Source organism: Leucoraja erinacea, chromosome 5 (genome assembly GCF_028641065.1).
Source record: "Leucoraja erinacea ecotype New England chromosome 5, Leri_hhj_1, whole genome shotgun sequence".
NCBI lineage: Eukaryota > Metazoa > Chordata > Chondrichthyes > Rajiformes > Rajidae > Leucoraja > Leucoraja erinaceus.
The window spans coordinates 4,562,106-4,581,831 of record NC_073381.1 but is presented as its reverse complement, the minus strand read 5'-3'; the positions used below and the strand labels follow the sequence as shown (position 1 = coordinate 4,581,831).

Genomic DNA, 19,726 nt, shown 5'->3' with positions numbered 1-19,726 from the left:
GCTGCGACTATGACTCTAAGTGTCGACAACTGGAATATGGGATTGGTGTAAAGTGGAGACACAAGGAACTGCAGACGCTGTAGAACACAAAGCGCTGGAGTAACTCAGCATCTCTGGGGTAACATGGACAGGTGGTCTTTCAGGCCAGGACCCCTCTTCAGACCAAAACACCGTCTTGCGGAATCTTGCGTTCAGTCTGAAGAAGGGTCCCGACCCGGAACGTCACCTATCCATGTTCTCCTGCAATGCTGCCTGACCCGCTGTGTTACTCCAGCACTTTGAATAAATAGGTACCTGTTGGCTGGCAGGAACACAGTGGGCCGAAGGGCCTATATCCTGCTGCCCCACTCTGAAACTTTGCTCCTGAAAATCCTCCCTATAATACTGTGGACTCACCGACCGACATTGCCTATATTTGTCACATCATGTCATAGAATGATACAGTGTGGAAACAGGCCCTTCGGCCCAACTTGCCCACACCGGCCAGCCTGTCCCATCTACACTGCCTGAGTTTGGTCCATATCCTTCTAAACCTGTCCTATCCGTGTACCAGTCCAAGTGTTTCTTAAACATTGAGATAGTCCCTGCCTCAATCACCTCCTCTGGCAGCTCGTTCCATACACCCACCACACTTTGTGTGAAAAAGTTACCCCCTCAGATTCCTATTCAATCTTTTCCCCTTCTCCTTAAACCTGTGTCCTCTGGTCCTCGATTCACCTACTCTGGACAAGAGACTCTGTGCGTCTACCCGATCTATTCCTCTCATGATTTTGTACCCCTCAATAAGATCACCCCTCATCCTCCTGCGCTCCAAGGAATAGAGGCCCAGCCTGCTATCGACACCAACATTTCTCAGTATCACTCGACATGTGATGGGATTAAACGGAGAACATAAGAAACCAAGTGGTAGCGAATGCCCGATCAATCCACTACAAGCACATTACTTGTGATCTAATTATTTTGGGTGGTGCCTTTCATGAGATCATCGGGTCATTTATTTATGATGCATTCGCTGTAGCCAGGACTCGAGAACCTGAGCTATAGGGAGAGGCAGGGCAGGCTAGGATTCTATTCCATGGAGCGCAGGAGGATGAGGGGTGATCTTATAGAGGCGTACAACATCATGAGGGGAATAGCTGAGGGGTGAATGCACAGAGTCTTTTACCCTGAGTGGGCAAATCAAGAACATAGATTTAAAGTGAGAGGGGAAAGACTTAATCGGAACCTGAGGGGCAACTTTTTCCAACATCGGGTGGAACAAGTTTTCAGAGGATGAAGACACAAAAAGCTGGAGTAACTCAGCGGGTCAGGCAGCATCTCTGGAGAGAAGGAATGGGCGATATTTCGGGTCGGAACCCATCGGAGGAGGTGTTTGAGGCAAGGACAATAACAACATTTAAAAGAAATTTGGACAGGTACATGGATAAGATCATAAATGATAGGAGCAGAAATAGGCCATTCGGCCCATCAGGTCTACTCCAATGTTCAATCATGGCTGATCTAATGCTCTCTCCTAGCCCCATTCTCCTGCTTTCTCCCCATAACCTCTGACTAATCGGGAAAGGTTTAGAGGGATATGGGCCAAACTTAGGTGAATGGGACAGACTGATCTTGGTAGGCACGGACAGGTTGGGCCGAAGGGCCTGTTTCCCCCCCCCCCCCCCCCCCCCCCCCCCCCAATTGTCTGAATCTGCGGCTATAACTTGCCAACATGTCCGGTGTTATTGCAGGCCGAAGGGCCTGTTCCTGTGCTGTGCTATTCTAACATGGTGGCCGATTAGGAAAAGGGGAGATGCAGCGAGACCTGGGTGTCATGGTACACCAGTCATTGAAAGTAGGTATGCAAGTGCAGCAGGCAGTAAAGAAAGCGAATGGTATGTTAGCATTCATAGCAAAAGGATTTGAGTTTAGGAGCAGGGAGATTCTACTGCAGTTGTACAGGGTCTTGGTGAGACCACACCTGGAGTATTGCGTACAGTTGTGGTCTCCAAATCTGAGGAAAGACATTCTTGCCATAGGGGGAGTACAGAGAAGGTTCACCAGACTGATTCCTGGGATGTCGGGACTTTCATATGAAGAAAGACTGGATAGACTCGGCTTGTACTCGCTAGAATTTAGAAGATTGAGGGGGGATCTTATAGAAACTTACAAAATTCTTAAGGGGTTGGACAGGCTAGATGCAGGAAGATTGTTCCCGATGTTGGGGAAGTCCAGAACAAGGGGTCACAGTTTAAGGATAAGGGGGAAATATTTTAGGGCCGAGATGAGAAAAACATTTTTCACACAGAGAGTGGTGAATCTGTGGAATTCTCTGCCATAGCAGGTAGTTGAGGCCAGTTCATTGGCTATATTTAAGAGGGAGTTAGATGTGGGCCTTGTGGCTAAAGGGATCAGGGGGTATGGAGAGAAGGCAGGTACGGGATACTGAGTTGGATGATCAGCCAGGATCATATTGAATGGCGGTGCAGGCTCGAAGGGCCGAATGGCCTACTCCTGCACCTATTGTCTATGTTTCTATGTTAACATTCTCATAGAAACATAGAAACATAGAAAATAGGTGCAGGAGTAGGCCATTCGCCCCTTCGACCCTGCACCGCCATTCAATATGATCATGGCTGATCATCCAACTCAGTATCCTGAACCTGCCTTCTCTCCATATTCCAGCATTCTCCCTGCATTCTTAAAACGAATAGTCGCCACAAATTCACTACGAGCTTCATCGGATCTGTTTTATTCCGTGCAGCCATTCGGGGCTCCGGCTGGTGAAACGCAAGCAGGTAGTAATTTAAAAACTCTTTCTCTTTCTCAGACACACGTGGGGAATGCTAAAGAGGAATATGGGCCAAATGGGACCATCTAAGGTGGGGCACCTTGATTGGCATAACAAGTTGGGCCGAAGGGCTGTGTATGAGTAGACTCTATGGCAACTGAACCATCCTACCAACAACTAGAGAGCGGTCCTGAGCTACTATCTACCTCATTGGAGACCCGCGGACTATCTTTAAGTGGACTTTACTGGACTTTATCTTGCACTAAACGTTATTCCCCTTTTCCTGTGTCTGTACACTGTGGACGGCTTGATTGTAAACATGTATTTTCTTTCCGCTGACTGGGAAGCACTCAACAAAAGGCCTGGATAGAGTGGATGTGTAGAGGATGTTTCCACCAGTGGGAAAGTCTATGACTAGAGGCCTCAGAATAAAAGGATGGACATTTAGACGAGAGAGGAGGAATTTCTATAGTCAGAGCGTGGTGAATCTGTGGAATTTATTTCCACAGGCAGCTGTGGAGGCCATCGATGGATATTTTTAAGGCGGAGATAATATTCAGATAATATTCTGCCTTCCTGTTCTTGCCACCTAAGTGGATAACCTCACATTTATCCACATTAAACTGCATCTGCCATGCATCTGCCCATTCACCCAACCTGTCCAAGTCACCCTGAATTATCATAGCATCCTCCTCACAGTTCACACTGTCACCTAGCTTTGTGTCATCTGCAAATTTAGAAAATAGAAAATAGGTGCAGGAGGCAGCATCAAGCCAGCACTGCTGATTTGCTAATGTTACTTTTAATCCCTTCATCTAAATCATTAATGTAAATTGTAAATAGCTGCGGTCTCAGCACCGAGGCTTGTGGTATCCCACAGTCACTGTCTGCCATTCTTAAAGGGACCCTTTAATCCCTACTCTTTGTTTCCTGTCTGCCAACCAATTTTCTCTCCATGTCAGTACCCTACCCCCAATACCATGTGCTTTAATTTAAATTTGCCCACTAATCTCCTATGTGGGACCTTATCAAAGGCTTTCTGAAAGTCCAGAAGTCCAGAAAGTACACTATATCCTCTGGCTCTCCCTTGTCCATTTTTCTAGTTACATCCTCAAAAAATTCCAGAAGATTAGTCAAGCATAATTTCCCCTTCGTAAATCCATGCTGACTCGGACCCATCCTGACCCAACCTCTGCAATTGGATCCTCGACTTCCTCATTCACAGACCACAGTCTGTTCGTATTGGTGGAAATGTGTCAGCCTCAATAACAATCAGCACAGGAGCACCTCAAGGCTGCGTGCTCTATACTCAGCCCCCTGCTGTACTCACTCTATACTCATGACTGCGTAGCCAGTCACAGTGCGAACTCCATCATCAAGTTCGCTGACGACACCACTGTTGTGGGACGTATCACTGATGGGGATGAGTCAGAATACAGAAGAGAGATCGAGCAACTGTCCATATGGTGCCAGCACAAAAACCTGGCCCTCAACACCAGCAAAACCAAGGAACTGATTGTGGACTTTGGAAGGAGTAGGAGGGGGACCCACAGCCCCATTTATATCAACGGGTCGATGGTTGAAAGGGTCAAGAGCTTCAAATTCCTGGGCATGCACATCTCTGAAGATCTTTCCTGGTCCGAGAACACTAACGCAATTATCAAGAAAGCTCATCAGCGCCTCTACTTCCTGAGAAGATTACGGAGAGTCGGTTTGTCAAGGAGGACTCTCTCTAACTTCTACAGGAGCACAGTAGAGAGCATGCTGACCGGTTGCATCGTGGCTTGGTTCGGCAATTTGAGCGCCCTGGAGAGGAAAAGACTCCAAAAAGTAGTAAACACTGCCCAGTCCATCATCGGCTCTGACCTTCCTTCCATCGAGGGGATTTATCGCAGTCGTGCCTCAAAAAGGCTCGCAGTATCATCAAAGACCCGCACCATCCAGGCCACACACTCATCTCCCTGCTACCTTCAGGTAGAAGGTACAGGAGCCAGAAGACTGCGACAACCAGGTTCAGGAATAGCTACTTCCCCACAGCCATCAGGCTATTAATCCTGGCTCGGACAAAACTCTGATTATTAATAACCCATTTTCTGTTATTTGCACTTTATCAGTTTATTTATTCATGTGTGTATATATTTATATTATGGTATATGGACACACTGATCTGTTTTGTAGTAAATGCCTACTATGTTCTGTGTGCTGAAGCAAAGCAAGAATTTCATTGTCCTATACAGGGACACATGACAATAAACTCACTTGAACTTGAACTTACTGCTATCCAAATGTGCCGCTAATTCATCTTTCAAGAACGAGCTAGATAGGGCTCTTAAAAATAGCGGAGTCAGGGAATATGGGAAGAAGGCAGGAACGGGGTACTGATTGGGGATGATCAGCCATGATCACATTGAATGGTGGTGCTGGCTCGAGGGGCCGAATGGCCTACTCCTGCACCTATTGTCTATTGTCTATTTATAATTGTCTCCAGCATCTTCCCCACCACCGATGTCAGGCTAATTGGTCTATAATTCCCCGTTTTCTCTCTCCCTCCTTTCTTAAAAAATGGGATAACATTTGCTATCCTCCACAAGAACGGATCCTGAATCTATAGAACATTGGAAAATGATCACCAATGCATCCACGATTTCTAGAGCCATCTCCTTAAGTACCCTGGAATGCAGACCTTCAGGCCCTGGGGATTTATCAGCTTTCAGTCCCATCAGTCGACCCAACACCATTTCCTGCCTAATGTGGATTTCCTTCAGTTCCTCCATCACCCTAGGTCCTCTGGCCACTAGTACATCTGGGAGATTGTTTGTGTCTTCCTTAGTGAAGACAGATCCAAAATACCTATTCAATGCGTCTGCCATTTACTTGTTCCCCATAATGAATTCACCAGTTTCTGTCATCGAAGGACCCACTTTTGTCTTAACTAATTTTTTTCTCTTTCACTTAACTGAAGAAGCTTTTACTATCCTCCTTTATATTCTTGGCTAGCTTACCTTCGTACCTCATATTTTCTCCCCGTATTACCTTTTTAGTTATCTTCTGCATTTCGTTGTACCTATACATGTATTTGTGCAATGACATTAAAGTTGAATTGAATTCTGTTGCTCTTTAAAAGTTTCCCATTCCTCTGGCTTCCCGTTCATCTTTGTTATGTTATACTTCTCTTTTATTTTTATACTGTCCTTGACTTCCCTTGTCAACCACGGTCAGATTCAGATTCAGATTCAGATTCAATTTTAATTGTCATTGTCAGTGTACAGTACAGAGACAACGAAATGCATTTAGCATCTCCCTGGAAGAGCGACATAGCAAACGATTTGAATAAATAATAATAAGTGTCCGGGGGGGGGGGGGGGGGTGGTGGTGATTGGCAGTCACCGAGGTACGTTGTTGAGTAGAGTGACAGCCGCCGGAAAGAAGCTGTTCCTCGACTTGCTGGTTCGGCAACGGAGAGACCTGTAGCGCCTCCCGGATGGTAGGAGGGTAAACAGTCCATGGTTGGGGTGAGAGCAGTCCTTGGCGATGCTGAGCGCCCTCCGCAGACAGCGCTTGCTTTGGACAGACTCAATGGAGGGGAGCGAGGAACCGGTGGTGCGTTGGGCAATTTTCACCACCCTCTGCAATGCCCTTAGAATCTTTCATCCTCTTTGGAATGAACTGATCCTGCACCTTCTGTATTATTCCCAGAAATGCCTGCCACTGTCATCCCTGCTAGGGTTCTTTTCCAGTCAACTTTGGCCAGCTCCTCCCTCATGCCACCATAGTCCCCTTTGCTCAACTGTAATACTGACACTTCCAATTTTCCCTTCTCCCTCTCAGATTGTAGATTAAAACTTATCATATTGTAGTCACTACTTCCTAGTGGCTCCTTTACCTCTCAGTCTGGTATGGCAGTTGCTCTGCTGCTGACCAGAAGGCACTACAGAGAGTGGTGAGGACAGCGGAGAAGATCACCAGATCACCCCACCCTGCAATCCAGGACTTATACCCATCTCGCTGTCGCAAGAGAGCAACCAATATCATCAAAGACACCACCCACCCAGCACACAAACTGTTCACTCTCCTACCATCTGGCAAGCGCTACCGCAGCATGCGGAGCAAAACCACCAGATTCAAAAACAGCTTTTTACCTCAGGCCATCAGACTACTCAACACACTCAAGAAAATTCCATGAACATTTAACTTTAACTCAATGTCTGCAGTATGCTATTTGCACTTTTCTATATTGCACCTTTATTATTGCACTTTAATAACATACCTCAACATTTTACTACAGTCTGGCACACTGTGAATATTTTAAATCATGTATAATGTCTATCTTATTGGTATATTGTCTGTCTGTGTTATAAATATTACTTGCACATTTGGAGTATGGGGAAACGCAATTTCAATCCAATTTATTTGAATTGACAATAAAGTTTACTTTGAACTTTGAACTTGAACTTTTGAGTTCCCTTATCAAATCTGGTTCATTATACAACAATCCAGAATTGCCTTATAAATCCAGAATTGCCTTCTCCCTGGTAGGCCCCAGTACAAGCTGTTCTAACAATCCATCTCGGAGGCACTCCACAAACTTTCTTTCTCGGGTCCAGTACCAACCTGATTTTCCCAGTCTACCTGCATGTTGAAATCCTCCATAACCACCTTTGCTACATGCCAATTTTAACTCTTGATTCAACTTGCGCCTTATCTCCAGGCTACTGTTTGGGGGCCTATAGATAGACCATCCTGTATCTGTGCACTGTGGACATCTGGATTGTAAAGGGCCTGTCCCACTTACGCGACCTTTACAGGCGACTGCCGGCACACGCCATAGGTCACCGAAATTTTCAACACGTTGAAAATTCAGCGGCGACCAGAAAGACGCTACGAATCTTTGGAGACATCCCACGACCATAGGCATTTTGGTGGTGAGATGTCTCCACGGTGGTGAGATGCCTCCAAAGAGTCGTAGCGTCTTTCTGGTCACCGCTGAATTTTCAACATGTTGAAAATTTCGGCGACCTATGACGGGTGCCGGCAGTCGCCTGTAAAGGACAGGCCCTTAATCGTGTATTGTCTTTCTGCCGACTGGCAAACGCGCCACAAAGTAGCTTTAGAAAGGAGATGAGGAGGAATCTCTTTAGTCAGTGGGTGGTGAATCTGTGGAATTATTTGCCACGGACGGCTGTGGAGGCCAAGTCAATGGATATTTTTTAACACATGACGGAAAACTAAATCTGTGGCTCATTTAAGGTAGACAAAAATGCTGGAGAAACTCAGCGGGTGAGGCAGCATCTATGGAGCGAAGGAAATAGGCAACGTTTCGGGCCGAAACCCTTCTTCAGTCTGAACCTTCGATTTTCTAGCATCTGCAGTTCCTTCTTGGACTATGGCTCATTTAGTTGGCTGCCACCTACCTCCCCTCTCTACCTCCCATCTACCACCCACCTACCACCCACCTCCCTCAGTACCTCGCACCTACCTGCCTTCCATCTATGACCTCCCTAACTACCAGCTACCTACCACCACCTCACACCTACCACTCTTACGACCTCCCACCTACCTGCCTCCCTAACTCCCAACTACGACGTCCCCACCTCACACCTACGACCTCCCCACCTCCCACCTACCTGCCTCCCTAACTCCCACCTACGACCTCCCCATCTCCCACCTACGACCTCCCTACCACCCACCTACGACCCCCCCACCTCCCACCCACGACCTCCCTACCTACGACCTCCCCCACCTCCGACCTCCCTACCTACTACCTACGACCTCCCTACCCACCCACGACCTCCCCACATCCCATCTACAACCTCCCTACCCCCACCTACGACCTCCCTACCACCCACCTACGACCTTCCCACCACCTACCTACGACCTCCCACAAGTCCCTCACTACCAGCTACCTCTCCCAGCTACCACCTTACCTCCCGACCAAGAGGAGCGAGAGCCTTTCGATGGGAGTCTTCCCCTCCATGGCGTAGCAGTGGTCCTTGTCCAGCGAGACCAGGCTGCAACAAGTGACCAGTTTCTTGTAGACGGTGAGTGGCACCCCGAGGGGCTGGAGGACGGCGGCGTACAGGTTGTGCAGCTCCTCGGGGAATGAGACGCTGCGGAGCTGGTAGGCGACGTGGACGAGCTGCACGGCCGAGACGACGACCAGGGCGAAGTTCCAGGAGAAGATATCGGCGGCGCACACGTCGGTCCACGCCCAGATGGAGGTGCAGAGGAAGGCGGCGGCCAGGAGCAGGTTGATGTACAGCAGTCCCACCAGCCCGCTGCCGCCCATGTAGCCCAGGGTGAAGAAGACGTTGGCCAGCTGGTACACCGAGCCCTCCACCCCGCTCTTCCACTCGCCGCAGGTGGGCTGAGCCCAGAGTAGGGTCTCCCACAAACTTGCGTTGTCGCTCTCCATCTATCTAACCCGTTCCTCGGTCACAAATCTAGCAGCGGCGCCCGGTCGGGGGAGAGAAGGTGAGCCAGCCCAGAGCAAGGCGAGAGAGAGATCCCTCCATCAGTTTGTGTTTAAAAAAAAAATTAGGAAAAGTCACCCCCTCCCTCTCTCCCCCTGCCCCGTCCGGTTTACAAACAAATAACTCTACCATCAAAACAAAGCCAAGCCAACATCTCACGACAGCCAAGACCTGGGTCGGACAGCGCGGCCAGTGAGTAAGCGCTGAGTTGGTGCGTTCATGATATCATGTGTGCTGGGATTTCACTGACTGACAGCCGGCAGGCAGGTTTATAACGGGTCCTAATGGCCACCGACCTGCCAGCGCTGAACGAAAACACACACACTCACTGACTGCCACATTCTCAGTTCACTTTCAAGAGTGTGCAGGGGAGGAACTGCAGATGCCGCTTTGCAACGAAGATAGGCGCAACATGCTGGAGTAACTCAGCGGGACGGGCAGCGAGCATCTCTGGAGGGACCCATTCCTTCGCTCGCTGCCAGTTCCCTTCTGAGTTACTCCAGCATTTTGTGTCCATCTCAGTCCAGTTCGGTTTTAGTTTATCGCCGTGTGTGGGGAGGGACTGCGGATGCTGGGTCACATTTCCTTGATTATAGTTGCTTTATCTGCCTAACTTCCACCCACCCAGCCTGAGCTATAGGGAGGGGTGGAGCAGGCTGGGGCTCCATTCATTGGAGCGCAGGAGAGAAGGGGGGGGGGGGGTGATCTTATAGTGGTCACAGTATGGAAACAGGCCCTTCGGCCCAACTTGCCCACACCGGCCAACATGTCCCATCTACACTACTCCCTCCACCTGCCTGCGTTTAGCCCATATCCCTCGAAACCTGTCCTAACCATGTACCCGTTGACAAGATCATGAGAGGAATAGATCGGGTAGACGCACAGAGCCTCTTACCCTGAGTAGGGGAATCGAGAACCAGAGGACATCGGTTTAAGACGAGAGGGGGAAAGATTTAATAGGAACCTGAGGGGTAACGTGTTCACACAAAGGGTGGTGGGTGTATGGAACAAGCTGCCAGAGGAGATATTTGAGGCTGGGACTATCACAACGTTTAAGGCACATTTAGACAGGTACAAGGATAGGACAGGTTTAGAGGGATATGGGCCAAACGCAATCAGGTGGGACTAGTGTAGATGGGACATGTTGGTCGGTGTGGGCAGGTTGGGCCGAATGGCCCTATTTCTCTATTCTCTAGTTACCATCTATATCTCTCGTCCCCCTCTCCCCCGACTCTCAGACTGAAGAAGGGCCTCCTATTCATTCTCTCCAGAGATGCTGCCTGACCCGCTGAGTTACTCCATCCACGTCTCACGCTATCCCGATGCTTTGGTCTCTCATTGCCAATTCATACTATTTTTATTTGAGGGGATGGGCGTACAGGGATAACGGGAGAGGGGTTCAAGTTCGGGAATATGGTGTAGGAAGGAACTGCAAGTGCTGGTTTACACCGAGGATGGGCACAAAATGCTGGAGTAACTCAGCGGGACCGGCAGCATCTCTGGACAGAAGGAATGGGCGACATTTCTGGTCTAGACCCTTCTTCAGACCCATTCCTTCTATCCAGAGATGCTGCCTGTCCCGCTGAGTTACTCCAGCATTTTGTGTCTATCTTCAGGAATATGGATTAGGAGAGTTTTGCCGCAGTGCTACTATCGTCTAAAGTTCGTGGCTGGATGTGGTCACATTAAAAAATAATGATCACCGAGAAAGGACAACGTGGGATTGTGTTTAATGCAAGATACGTACTTGCAGCGATGGCGTCGAATGCGAGAAGCCTTTAAAAGGAAAGTGGGTTGAATAGTGGAGCATAGGCTGAAGGAACCTCCAGGCGTCAGTGATCATAATATGATAGAAATCTCGTGAACTTTATGATGTCTTCAGTTCATGATGTGTTCAGTATTCAGTGGAAGAGCATCTGCAATCTGCAGAAGGGTCCCGACCCGAAACATCACCTATCCGTGTTCTCCACAGATGCTGCCTGACCCGCTGAGTTACTCCAACACTCTGTGTAACGTCACCTATCCATGTTCTCCACAGATGCTGCACGACCCGCTGAGTTACTCCAGCACTCTGTGAAACGTCACCTATCCGTGTTCTCCACACATGCTGCCTGACCCGCTGAGTTACTCCAGCACTCTGTGAAACGTCACCTATCCATGTTCTCCACAGATGCTGCCTGACCCGCTGAAGGAAGGACATTATTGCCATAGAGGGAGTGCAGAGAAGGTTCACCAGACTGATTCCTGGGATGTCAGGGCTGTCTTATGAAGAAAGACTGGATAGACTTGGTTTATACGCTCTAGAATTTAGGAGATTGAGAGGGGATCTTGTAGAAACTTACAAAATTCTTAAGGGGTTGGACAGGCTAGATGCAGGGAGATTGTTCCCGATGTTAGGGAAGTCCAGGACAAGGGGTCACAGCTTAAGGATAAGGGGAAAATCCTTTAAAACCGAGATGAGAAGAACTTTTTTCACACAGAGAGTGGTGAATCTCTGGAACTCTCTGCCACAGAGGGTAGTTGAGGCCAGTTCATTGGCTATATTTAAGAGGGAGTTAAATGTGGCCCTTGTGGCTAAGGGGATCAGGGGGTATGGAGAGAAGGCAGGTACGGGATACTGAGTTGGATGATCAGCCATGATCATATTGAATGGCGGTGCAGGCTCGAAGGGCCGAATGGCCTACTCCTGCACCTAATTTCTATGTTTCTATGTTTCTATGAGTTACTCCAGCACTCTGTGAAACGTCACCTATCCATGTTCTCCACAGATGCTGCCTGGCCCGCTGAGTTATAAATTCATAGATGTTATTAGGAGCAGAATTAGGCCATTCGGCCCATCGAGTCTACTCCGCCATTCAATCATGGCTGATCTATCTTTCCCTCCTAACCCCATTCTCCTGCCTTCTCCCCATAACCCCTGACACCCGCACTAATCAAGAATCTATCTAACTCTGCTTTAAAAAAAATATCCATCGACTTGGCCTCCTGTGGCAATGAATTGCACAGATTCACCGCGCTCCAGTTACTCCAGCAGTTTGTGTCCTTTTTGTGAAAAGTGAAAGTATGGGTGAAAAGAGGAGAACTCTTTAAAACATTGCAGGCTGACAAGTCCGTATGTCAAACAGTATTTAAAAAAAGAGACAGTGCTGGTATAACTCAACGGAAACAAACCAGGCACATTTTGTCTTTGTTTTTGGAAACCACATCTGCAGTTCCCTGGGTCCAGCAATATTGACAGGTACATGAATTCATAAGTTGTAGAAGCTGAATGAGGCCATTCGGTCCATCAACTGTACTCCGCCATTCAATCATGGTTGATTTATCTCTCCCCCCTAACCCCATTCTCCTGCCTTCTCCCCATAACCCCTGACACCTGCACTAATAGACAATAGACAATAGATGCAGGAGTAGGCCATTCGGCCCTTCGAGCCTGCACCGCCATTCAATGTGATCATCCCCGTTCCTGCCTTCTCCCCATATCCCCTGACTCTGAGCCCTATCTAGCTCTCTCTTGAAAGTATCCAGAGAACCGGCCTCTGAGGCAGAGAATTCCACAGACTCACAACTCTCTGCGAGAAAAGGTGTTTCATCGTCCGTTCTAAATGGCTGACCCCTTATTCTTAAACTGTGGCCCCTGGTTCTGGACTCCCCCAACATCGGACATCGTGGGATTGTGTTTAAGGCAAGACGTGTACTTGCATCACAAGTCCCACTTTCAGTCTGAAAAAGGGTCCCGACCCGAAACATCTCCGAACCCCTTTTCTCCAGAGATGCCGTCTGTCTCGCTGAGTTACTCCAGCACATTGTTTTCTGTCCTCGGTATAAAGCAGCATTTGCAAGTTCACGCTTATCGCAATGAAAACCCGTCCACGTTGGAAGATAATTTGCGATTCCATCACATATTATCCCGAAGGCTTGGTCATCTTCTCTTTTTGCATCAATATCTCCAGAGCCCTCCAGAGCCCAGATGAAATGTAAAGTCCCCCCGCTGCCAGGCATCGCTCTCTCCCGTTTACTGGTGGAGTAGGTTCACCGGCTGCAAACGGAGAATCTCTGTAAACTGAACGGGAATTCCGAACACAAACACTTCCAGCTATTGTGTAGAAAACAACTGCAGATGCTGGTTTAAATCGAAGGTAGACACACTATGCTGGAGTAACTCAGCGGGACGGGCAGCATCTCTGGAGAGAAGGAATGGGTCGATGTTTCGGGTCGAGACCCTACTTTAGACTTATCTGCTGTACCCGTCCTTGTAAGCGCCCCCCTTTATGAAAGCGATCTGTTAAATCATTGAAGGACAAAAATCAAAAATCCACCAGGCATTCCTTGCTCTGCTTCATAAGTGAGAGAAGCGGGATTAATTAGGCCATTCGGCCAATCAAGTCTATTCTGCCATCTAATCATGGCTAACCTATCTTTCCCTCTTAACCCATCTCAGTCCTACATTTGGCCCATATATCCTTCTAAACCTTGCGTATCCATGTACCTGTCTAAACCTCGTCTAACGCTGGTATACTACCTGCCTCAACTACCTCCAACGGCAGCTCGTTCCACCACCCACACTCTGAGGGAAAAACTTGCCCCTCAGGCTCCTCTTAAATCTTGCCCCTTCCCACCTTAAACTTGCCCTCTCATCTTAAATAGACCAGAGCCTTCCTGCTAACAATGCAAAAAAAAAAAATTAATGCAGGGGCCATGAAACTAGTTTTGTACATGTATCATATTTGCTAAATCGCAAAGAAAAATTCACCTTGTTTATTTTGTAGAGGTGGCACGATGGCGCAGCGTTAGAGTTGCTGCCTTACTGCGCCGGTTCGATCTTGACTACGGGCGCTGTCTGTACGGAGTTTGTACGTTCTCATCAGTTCATAAGTGATAGGAGCAGAATTAGGCCATTCGGTCCATCAAGTCCACTCCACCATTCAATCATGGCTGACCGCCTGTGGAATTCTCTGCCTCAGAGGGCGGTGGAGGCAGGTTCTCTGGATGCTTTCAAGAGAGAACTAGATAGGGCTCTTAAAGATAGCGGAGTCAGGGAATATGGGGAGAAGGCAGGAACGGGATACTGAGTTGGATGATCAGCCATGATCACATTGAATGGCGGTGCTGGCTCGAAGGGCCGAATGGCCTACTCCTGCACCTATTGTCTATGGTCTATCTATCTCTCCCTCCTAACCACATTTTCCTGCCTTCCCCCTCATAACCCCTGACTGCCTGGGTTTTTCCCGAGATCTTCGGTTTCCTCCCGCACTCGAAAGACATCCGGGCTTAAGGGTTAATTGGCTTGGTATAAAATCCTAGTGTGTAGGATAGTGTTAGTGTCGCTGGTCGGTGTGGGACTCGGTGGGCCGAAGGGCCTGTTTCCTCACTGCATCTCTAAACGAAATGATTTGTATTCTTAGTTTCAGGGCCACGTTTGCTGTTGTCCTTCGCTTTTGATAGCATCTTCTACTGTTATTTAATTTTCAGCACAGGGGATATTTGCTCGGCAAAATGCATTTCCAGTGGGATTCTAGGGGTTAATGTCATGCAGACAAATTTAGCAGCTGCATCAATCACTTTATATATAGCCAGATTCAAGAAGCATGCTGCTGCAATATTAAAAATAGTCACAAATAAGTATCTCAGGTTACCGCTGCCTCAGTTGCAGGCAGCGTGCAAGAATACTATTGATTATCAATGGTTCTGGACTCCCCTCTCGAGCACCTTTTTGTACAGAATCAGTCATATAACATGGATACAAGCCCTTCGGCCCAACTTGTTCCCTCTGTGCTAGTCCCACCTGCCTGCATTTGGCCCATATCCCTCTAAACTTGTCCCATCCATGTACCTGTCTAAACATTGCGATAGCCCTTGCCTCAAATACCACATTCAGCTCATTCCATACACCCTTTGTGTGAAAAAGTTACCCCTCAGGTTCCTCTTAAATCTTTCCGCTTTCACCTGAAACCTTTGTCCTCTGGTTCTTGATTTCAGTTATTGCAGTTCTCTGTATTGCCAAACTGGTGCAGAATTTGCCTGGAGCACCAAGGCAAATTCCTTGTATGTGAATACTTGGCCGATAAACTTATTCATTCATTCATTCAATTAAAACCTAAAACGAAATCTCCTCCCTCGACTCTGTCCAGGGACCCCGACAGTCCTTTCAGGCGAGGCAGAGGTTCGCTTGCACCTCCTCCAACCTCATCTACTGTATCCGTTGTTCAAAGTGTGGACTCTTATACATCGGCGAGACCAAACGTAGACTGGGCGATCGTTTCACTGAACACCTTTGCTCAGCCCGCCCGAACCTTCTGGATCTCCCAGTTGCCAAACACTTTAATTCCCCATCCCATTCCCACACTGTCTTGCTGTCCCAGACCTCCTCCATTGTCATACTGAGGTTAAACACAAATTGGATGAACAACATCTCATATTTCATAGAAATTAGGTGCAGGAGTAGGCCATTCGGCCCTTCGAGCCTGCACCGCCATTCAATATGATAATGGCTGATCATCCAACTCAGTATCCAGTACCTGCCTTCTCTCCATACCCTCTGATCCCCTTAGCCACAAGGGCCACATCTAACTCCCTCTTAAATATAGCCAATGAACTGGCCTCGACTACCGTCAGTGGCAGAGAGTTCCAGAGATTCACCTCTCTGTGTGAAAAAAGTTTTTCTCATCTCAGTCCTAAAAGATTTCCCCTTATCCTTAAGCTGTGACCCCTTGTCCTGGACTTCCCCAACATCGGGAACAATCTTCCTGCATCTAGCCTGTCCAACCCTTTAAGAATTTTATAAGTTTCTATAAGATCCCCTCTCAATCTCCTAAATTCTAGAGAGTATAAACCATCAAGTCTATCCCGTCTTTCTTCATAAGACAGTCCTGACATCCCAGGAATCAGTCTGGTGAACCTTCTCTGTACTCCCTCTATGGCAACAATGTCCTTCCTCAGATTTGGAGACCAAAACTGTACACAATACTCCAGGTGTGGTCTCACCAAGACCCTGTACAACTGCAGTAGAACCTCCCTGCTCCTATACTCAAATCCTTGCTTGGGCAGCTTACAATCCAGTGGCCTAACTTCAAGTAAGCCTTTCATCCTCCCTCTTTCTTTCCCTCCCCCACCCAAGTTGTACCAGCTTCAAAGTCATCTTGTTGAGCCTCATTGTCTATACTCACCTAGCCCACAGCTAGGAATGGCCGCCTGCTTCCTTTATCATTGTTACTTTTTTTGCAATACAGGGTATCTTTAATTCATTTGTTCTATATCTCTCCTTATCACCGTCTATATCTCTCGTTTCCCTTTCCCCTGACTCTCAGTCTGAAGCAGGGTCTCGACCCGAAACGTCACCTCCAGAGATGCTTTTTGTGTCTATCTTAGGAAATCAACAAAATTCTTTGCGGTTTGGGAAATAAATTCAGAAAAAGTCGATATGTAGAGTAAATTGAGTTTTATTTTTCATGTACATAAAGTGACATTGTTTGATATGACCTATTTGTGACGTGTTCTCACCAAGGCGAAAATATTTTGCAGTGTAATATTGAAATCCAATTTAAAATACACTGAAACCACATGGTAAACATCCAGCTGAATGAACTGACCTGCAAATGGAATCTGGTTTGTAGTTTGAATGGTATTAGACTTACTGAGGCATACTTTAGAGTAAGGGTAAAAAAAAGTCATCATTCATGCTCTATTTCTTTGCACTATTCACACTTAAAAAAAAAATCTGTCTTGGCAAAAGTGAATTCTCCTGGGATACGGCATGTGGTTCACCAAATGCGCTGGAATTGAGAGGCAAAATCTTTGACTACTCTCCCTCCCGCTACTGTGTGAATTTGCACAGTAGTTGGACTTGCAAGATACAGAGCAGAAACAGGCCCTTCGGCCCACCAAGTCCGCGCCGACCAGCGATTCCCGCACAGTAACACAATCCTACACGCACTAGGAACAATTTACATTTATACCAAGCCAATTAACCTACAAGCCTGTACGTCTTTGGAGTGTGGGAGGAAACCGGAGCACCCCAGAGAAAACGCACGCAGGTCACGGGGAGAACGTACAAACTCCGTACAGACAGCACCCGTAGTCAGGATCGAACCCGGGTCTCTGGCGCTGTGAAGCAGCAACTCTACCGCTGCGCCACCGTGCCGTTCTATAGTCCTTGACAGAAACTATAGAGTTCTGGGAGATACAAGGGGAACTGTATCGGGCTTCCCCCAATATAACACACACACAAAAACCTAATGATACAGAGCCCATTACATTTCCAACATTAGACTCAAGATTCAAACTTCTGTTTGTTGGTGACTTTCATGCTTTGGAATGGGGCTAAACATTGCCATGCAGCCAAACAGATAGACTTCTGTCAAACCACAAAACAAACTCCAGTTGGTCATGAAATGATGTCAGATATTTGTGGAGAGAACTTTAAACATCAAATGGCTTGTTTCATTCAGCATATCTAAATAACCATGAGAGAGACTTAACAATTCTAACTGGAGATCTTATAGAGATGTAGTGTATAAAATCACGAGAGGAATAGATCGGGTAGATGCACAGAGGAGGGGAATCGAGGACCAGTGGACATAGGTTTAAGGTGAAGGGGGAAAGAATTTATGGGAATACGAGGGGCGACTTTTGCACACAAACGCAGGCAAGTGTAGATGGGACATGTTGGTCGGTGTGGGCACGTCTCTTGCACAGAGGAGGGTAATCGAGGACCAGGAGACATAAGTTTAAGATGAAGGGGGAAAAGATTTTATAGGAATACGAGGGGTAACATTTTCACCAACGCGGGCAAGTGGGTCTAGTGTTGGTCAGTGTGGACAAGTTGGGCCGAAGGACCCGTTCCCACACTGTATGACTCAAACTGTAGTATCTACATGTATGAATTGTATTTAAACCAAACCAATCCCACTCTACAGTATTGGCAACTACCAGGTTTCAATGCCTTCCAGAAAATTATACAGGGACAAACGCTGAATTCATTCATTTTTAGTTTCATTTATGCATTTATGGCCAATGATTAAAAATCTCAGGGGATCGTTAATAACAAAAAGATTTATATGAAACAAAAACAAACCAAAAATGAATCAAACCGTAACAACGAGGAGGGGGGGTGGATCGAGTGGATGTGGAGAGCTTGTTTCCACTAGTGTGAGAGTCTAGTACCAGAGGCCACAGCCTCAGAATAAAAGGACGTACCTTTAGAAAAGAGATGAGGAGGAACTTCTTTAGTCAGACGGTGGTGAACCTGTGGGAATTCATTGCCACAGACGGCTGTGGAGGCCAAGTCAATGGATATTTTTAAGGCGGAGATTGACAGATTCTTGATTAGTACGGGTGTCAGGGGTTATGGGGAGAAGGCATGAGAATGGGGTTAGGGGGGGGAGAGATAGATCAGCCATGATTGAATGGCAGAGTAGACTCGATGGGCCGAATGGCCTAATTCTGCTCCTAGAACTTATCATGACTCTCTCTGTCAATGGGGATAAAGAAACCACTGGAATATTAATGCATGGCCAATTTGTCACATGTTCTGATTCCTGTATGAGATCCTGGCATTTCTGGAAAGGTGGTTTCTTCCTTCCTGGAGAGTGAGATTACAACTTGTTTGCCAAGTGTCGAGATTTTTCTTGCAACATAACACTTAGTCCACATTACTAATGTAACACTACCGAGTTCCGAAAATCCCACTTCGCGCCACACACTATTTTGTTTTGGATGCCTTCCATTCTTCAAGGTACTCTATTTTAAATTTTGTCTACAGGTATTCTTGCCGTCACTTTCTCGACAACGGTTAAATGCGGAGACGACAGCGTCTTTCGTCTTCTCAATCGATCCACTGCAGCTGCAGAGTCTGTGCAATGAAAGCGAACATGTCGGACACCTCCTGAATGACTTTAGCCGTGGGTTTCCCCGCGCCGTGCCCGGCTTTGGTGTCCACGTAGATGAACAGGGGGTTGACCTGACTCGGGCTCCGTCCCACCACGTGCTGCAGGGTGGCGATGAATTTCATGGAGTGGAGAGGGACTACCCGGTCATCGTGATCTGCGGTCATCAGCAGCATCGCTGGGTACTGTATCCCTTCCCCGGCCGGCACCTTAATGTTGTGAAGTGGAGAGTATCTAAAAAAAAAAAAAAAAAAAATACTTTCAGAGTGGTAGAACGCAGAAACAGGCTCTATGGAGCATTGACTGGTCAGCCCCTTACAGGGAGGAGTGTGGAGGCTTTGGGAAAAGGTGCAGAGGAGGTTTACCAGAAGGCTGCCTGGAGCAGAGGAAATGTAGGCTACAAGTAGTGGTTGAACAATCTTAAGATTGTTTCCTCTGGAATTTGGGAGGTTGAGGGGACGTGTCAGTCATACAGCGTGGAAGCAAGCCCAGGGGCCCAACTTGCCCGCACCGACCAACATGTCCCATCTACACCAGCCCCACCTGCCTGCGTATGGCCCATAATCCCTCGAAACCTGTCCTATCCACCATGTACCTGTCTAAAT

At 47.5% G+C, this 19,726-nt stretch overlaps 2 protein-coding genes across 2 annotated transcripts in view; both read right to left on the bottom strand.

Moving 5' to 3' along the window:
• The window catches only part of bves (blood vessel epicardial substance), an 85,611-nt gene extending 76,317 nt beyond the window's left edge, over window positions 1-9,294 (bottom strand). The window contains exon 1 of the mRNA XM_055634934.1: window positions 8,695-9,294. Within this exon, the coding sequence (XP_055490909.1) occupies window positions 8,695-9,182 (488 nt within the window). The 5' untranslated portion in view covers window positions 9,183-9,294. The remainder of the gene's footprint in view (window positions 1-8,694) is intronic.
• Window positions 9,295-16,660: 7,366 nt separating this feature from the next.
• LOC129696912 (prolyl endopeptidase-like) overlaps window positions 16,661-19,726 on the bottom strand; it is a 103,949-nt gene continuing 100,883 nt past the window's right edge. Inside the window, exon 15 of the mRNA XM_055635011.1 lies at window positions 16,661-19,355. Within this exon, the coding sequence (XP_055490986.1) occupies window positions 19,061-19,355 (295 nt within the window). The 3' untranslated portion in view covers window positions 16,661-19,060. The remainder of the gene's footprint in view (window positions 19,356-19,726) is intronic.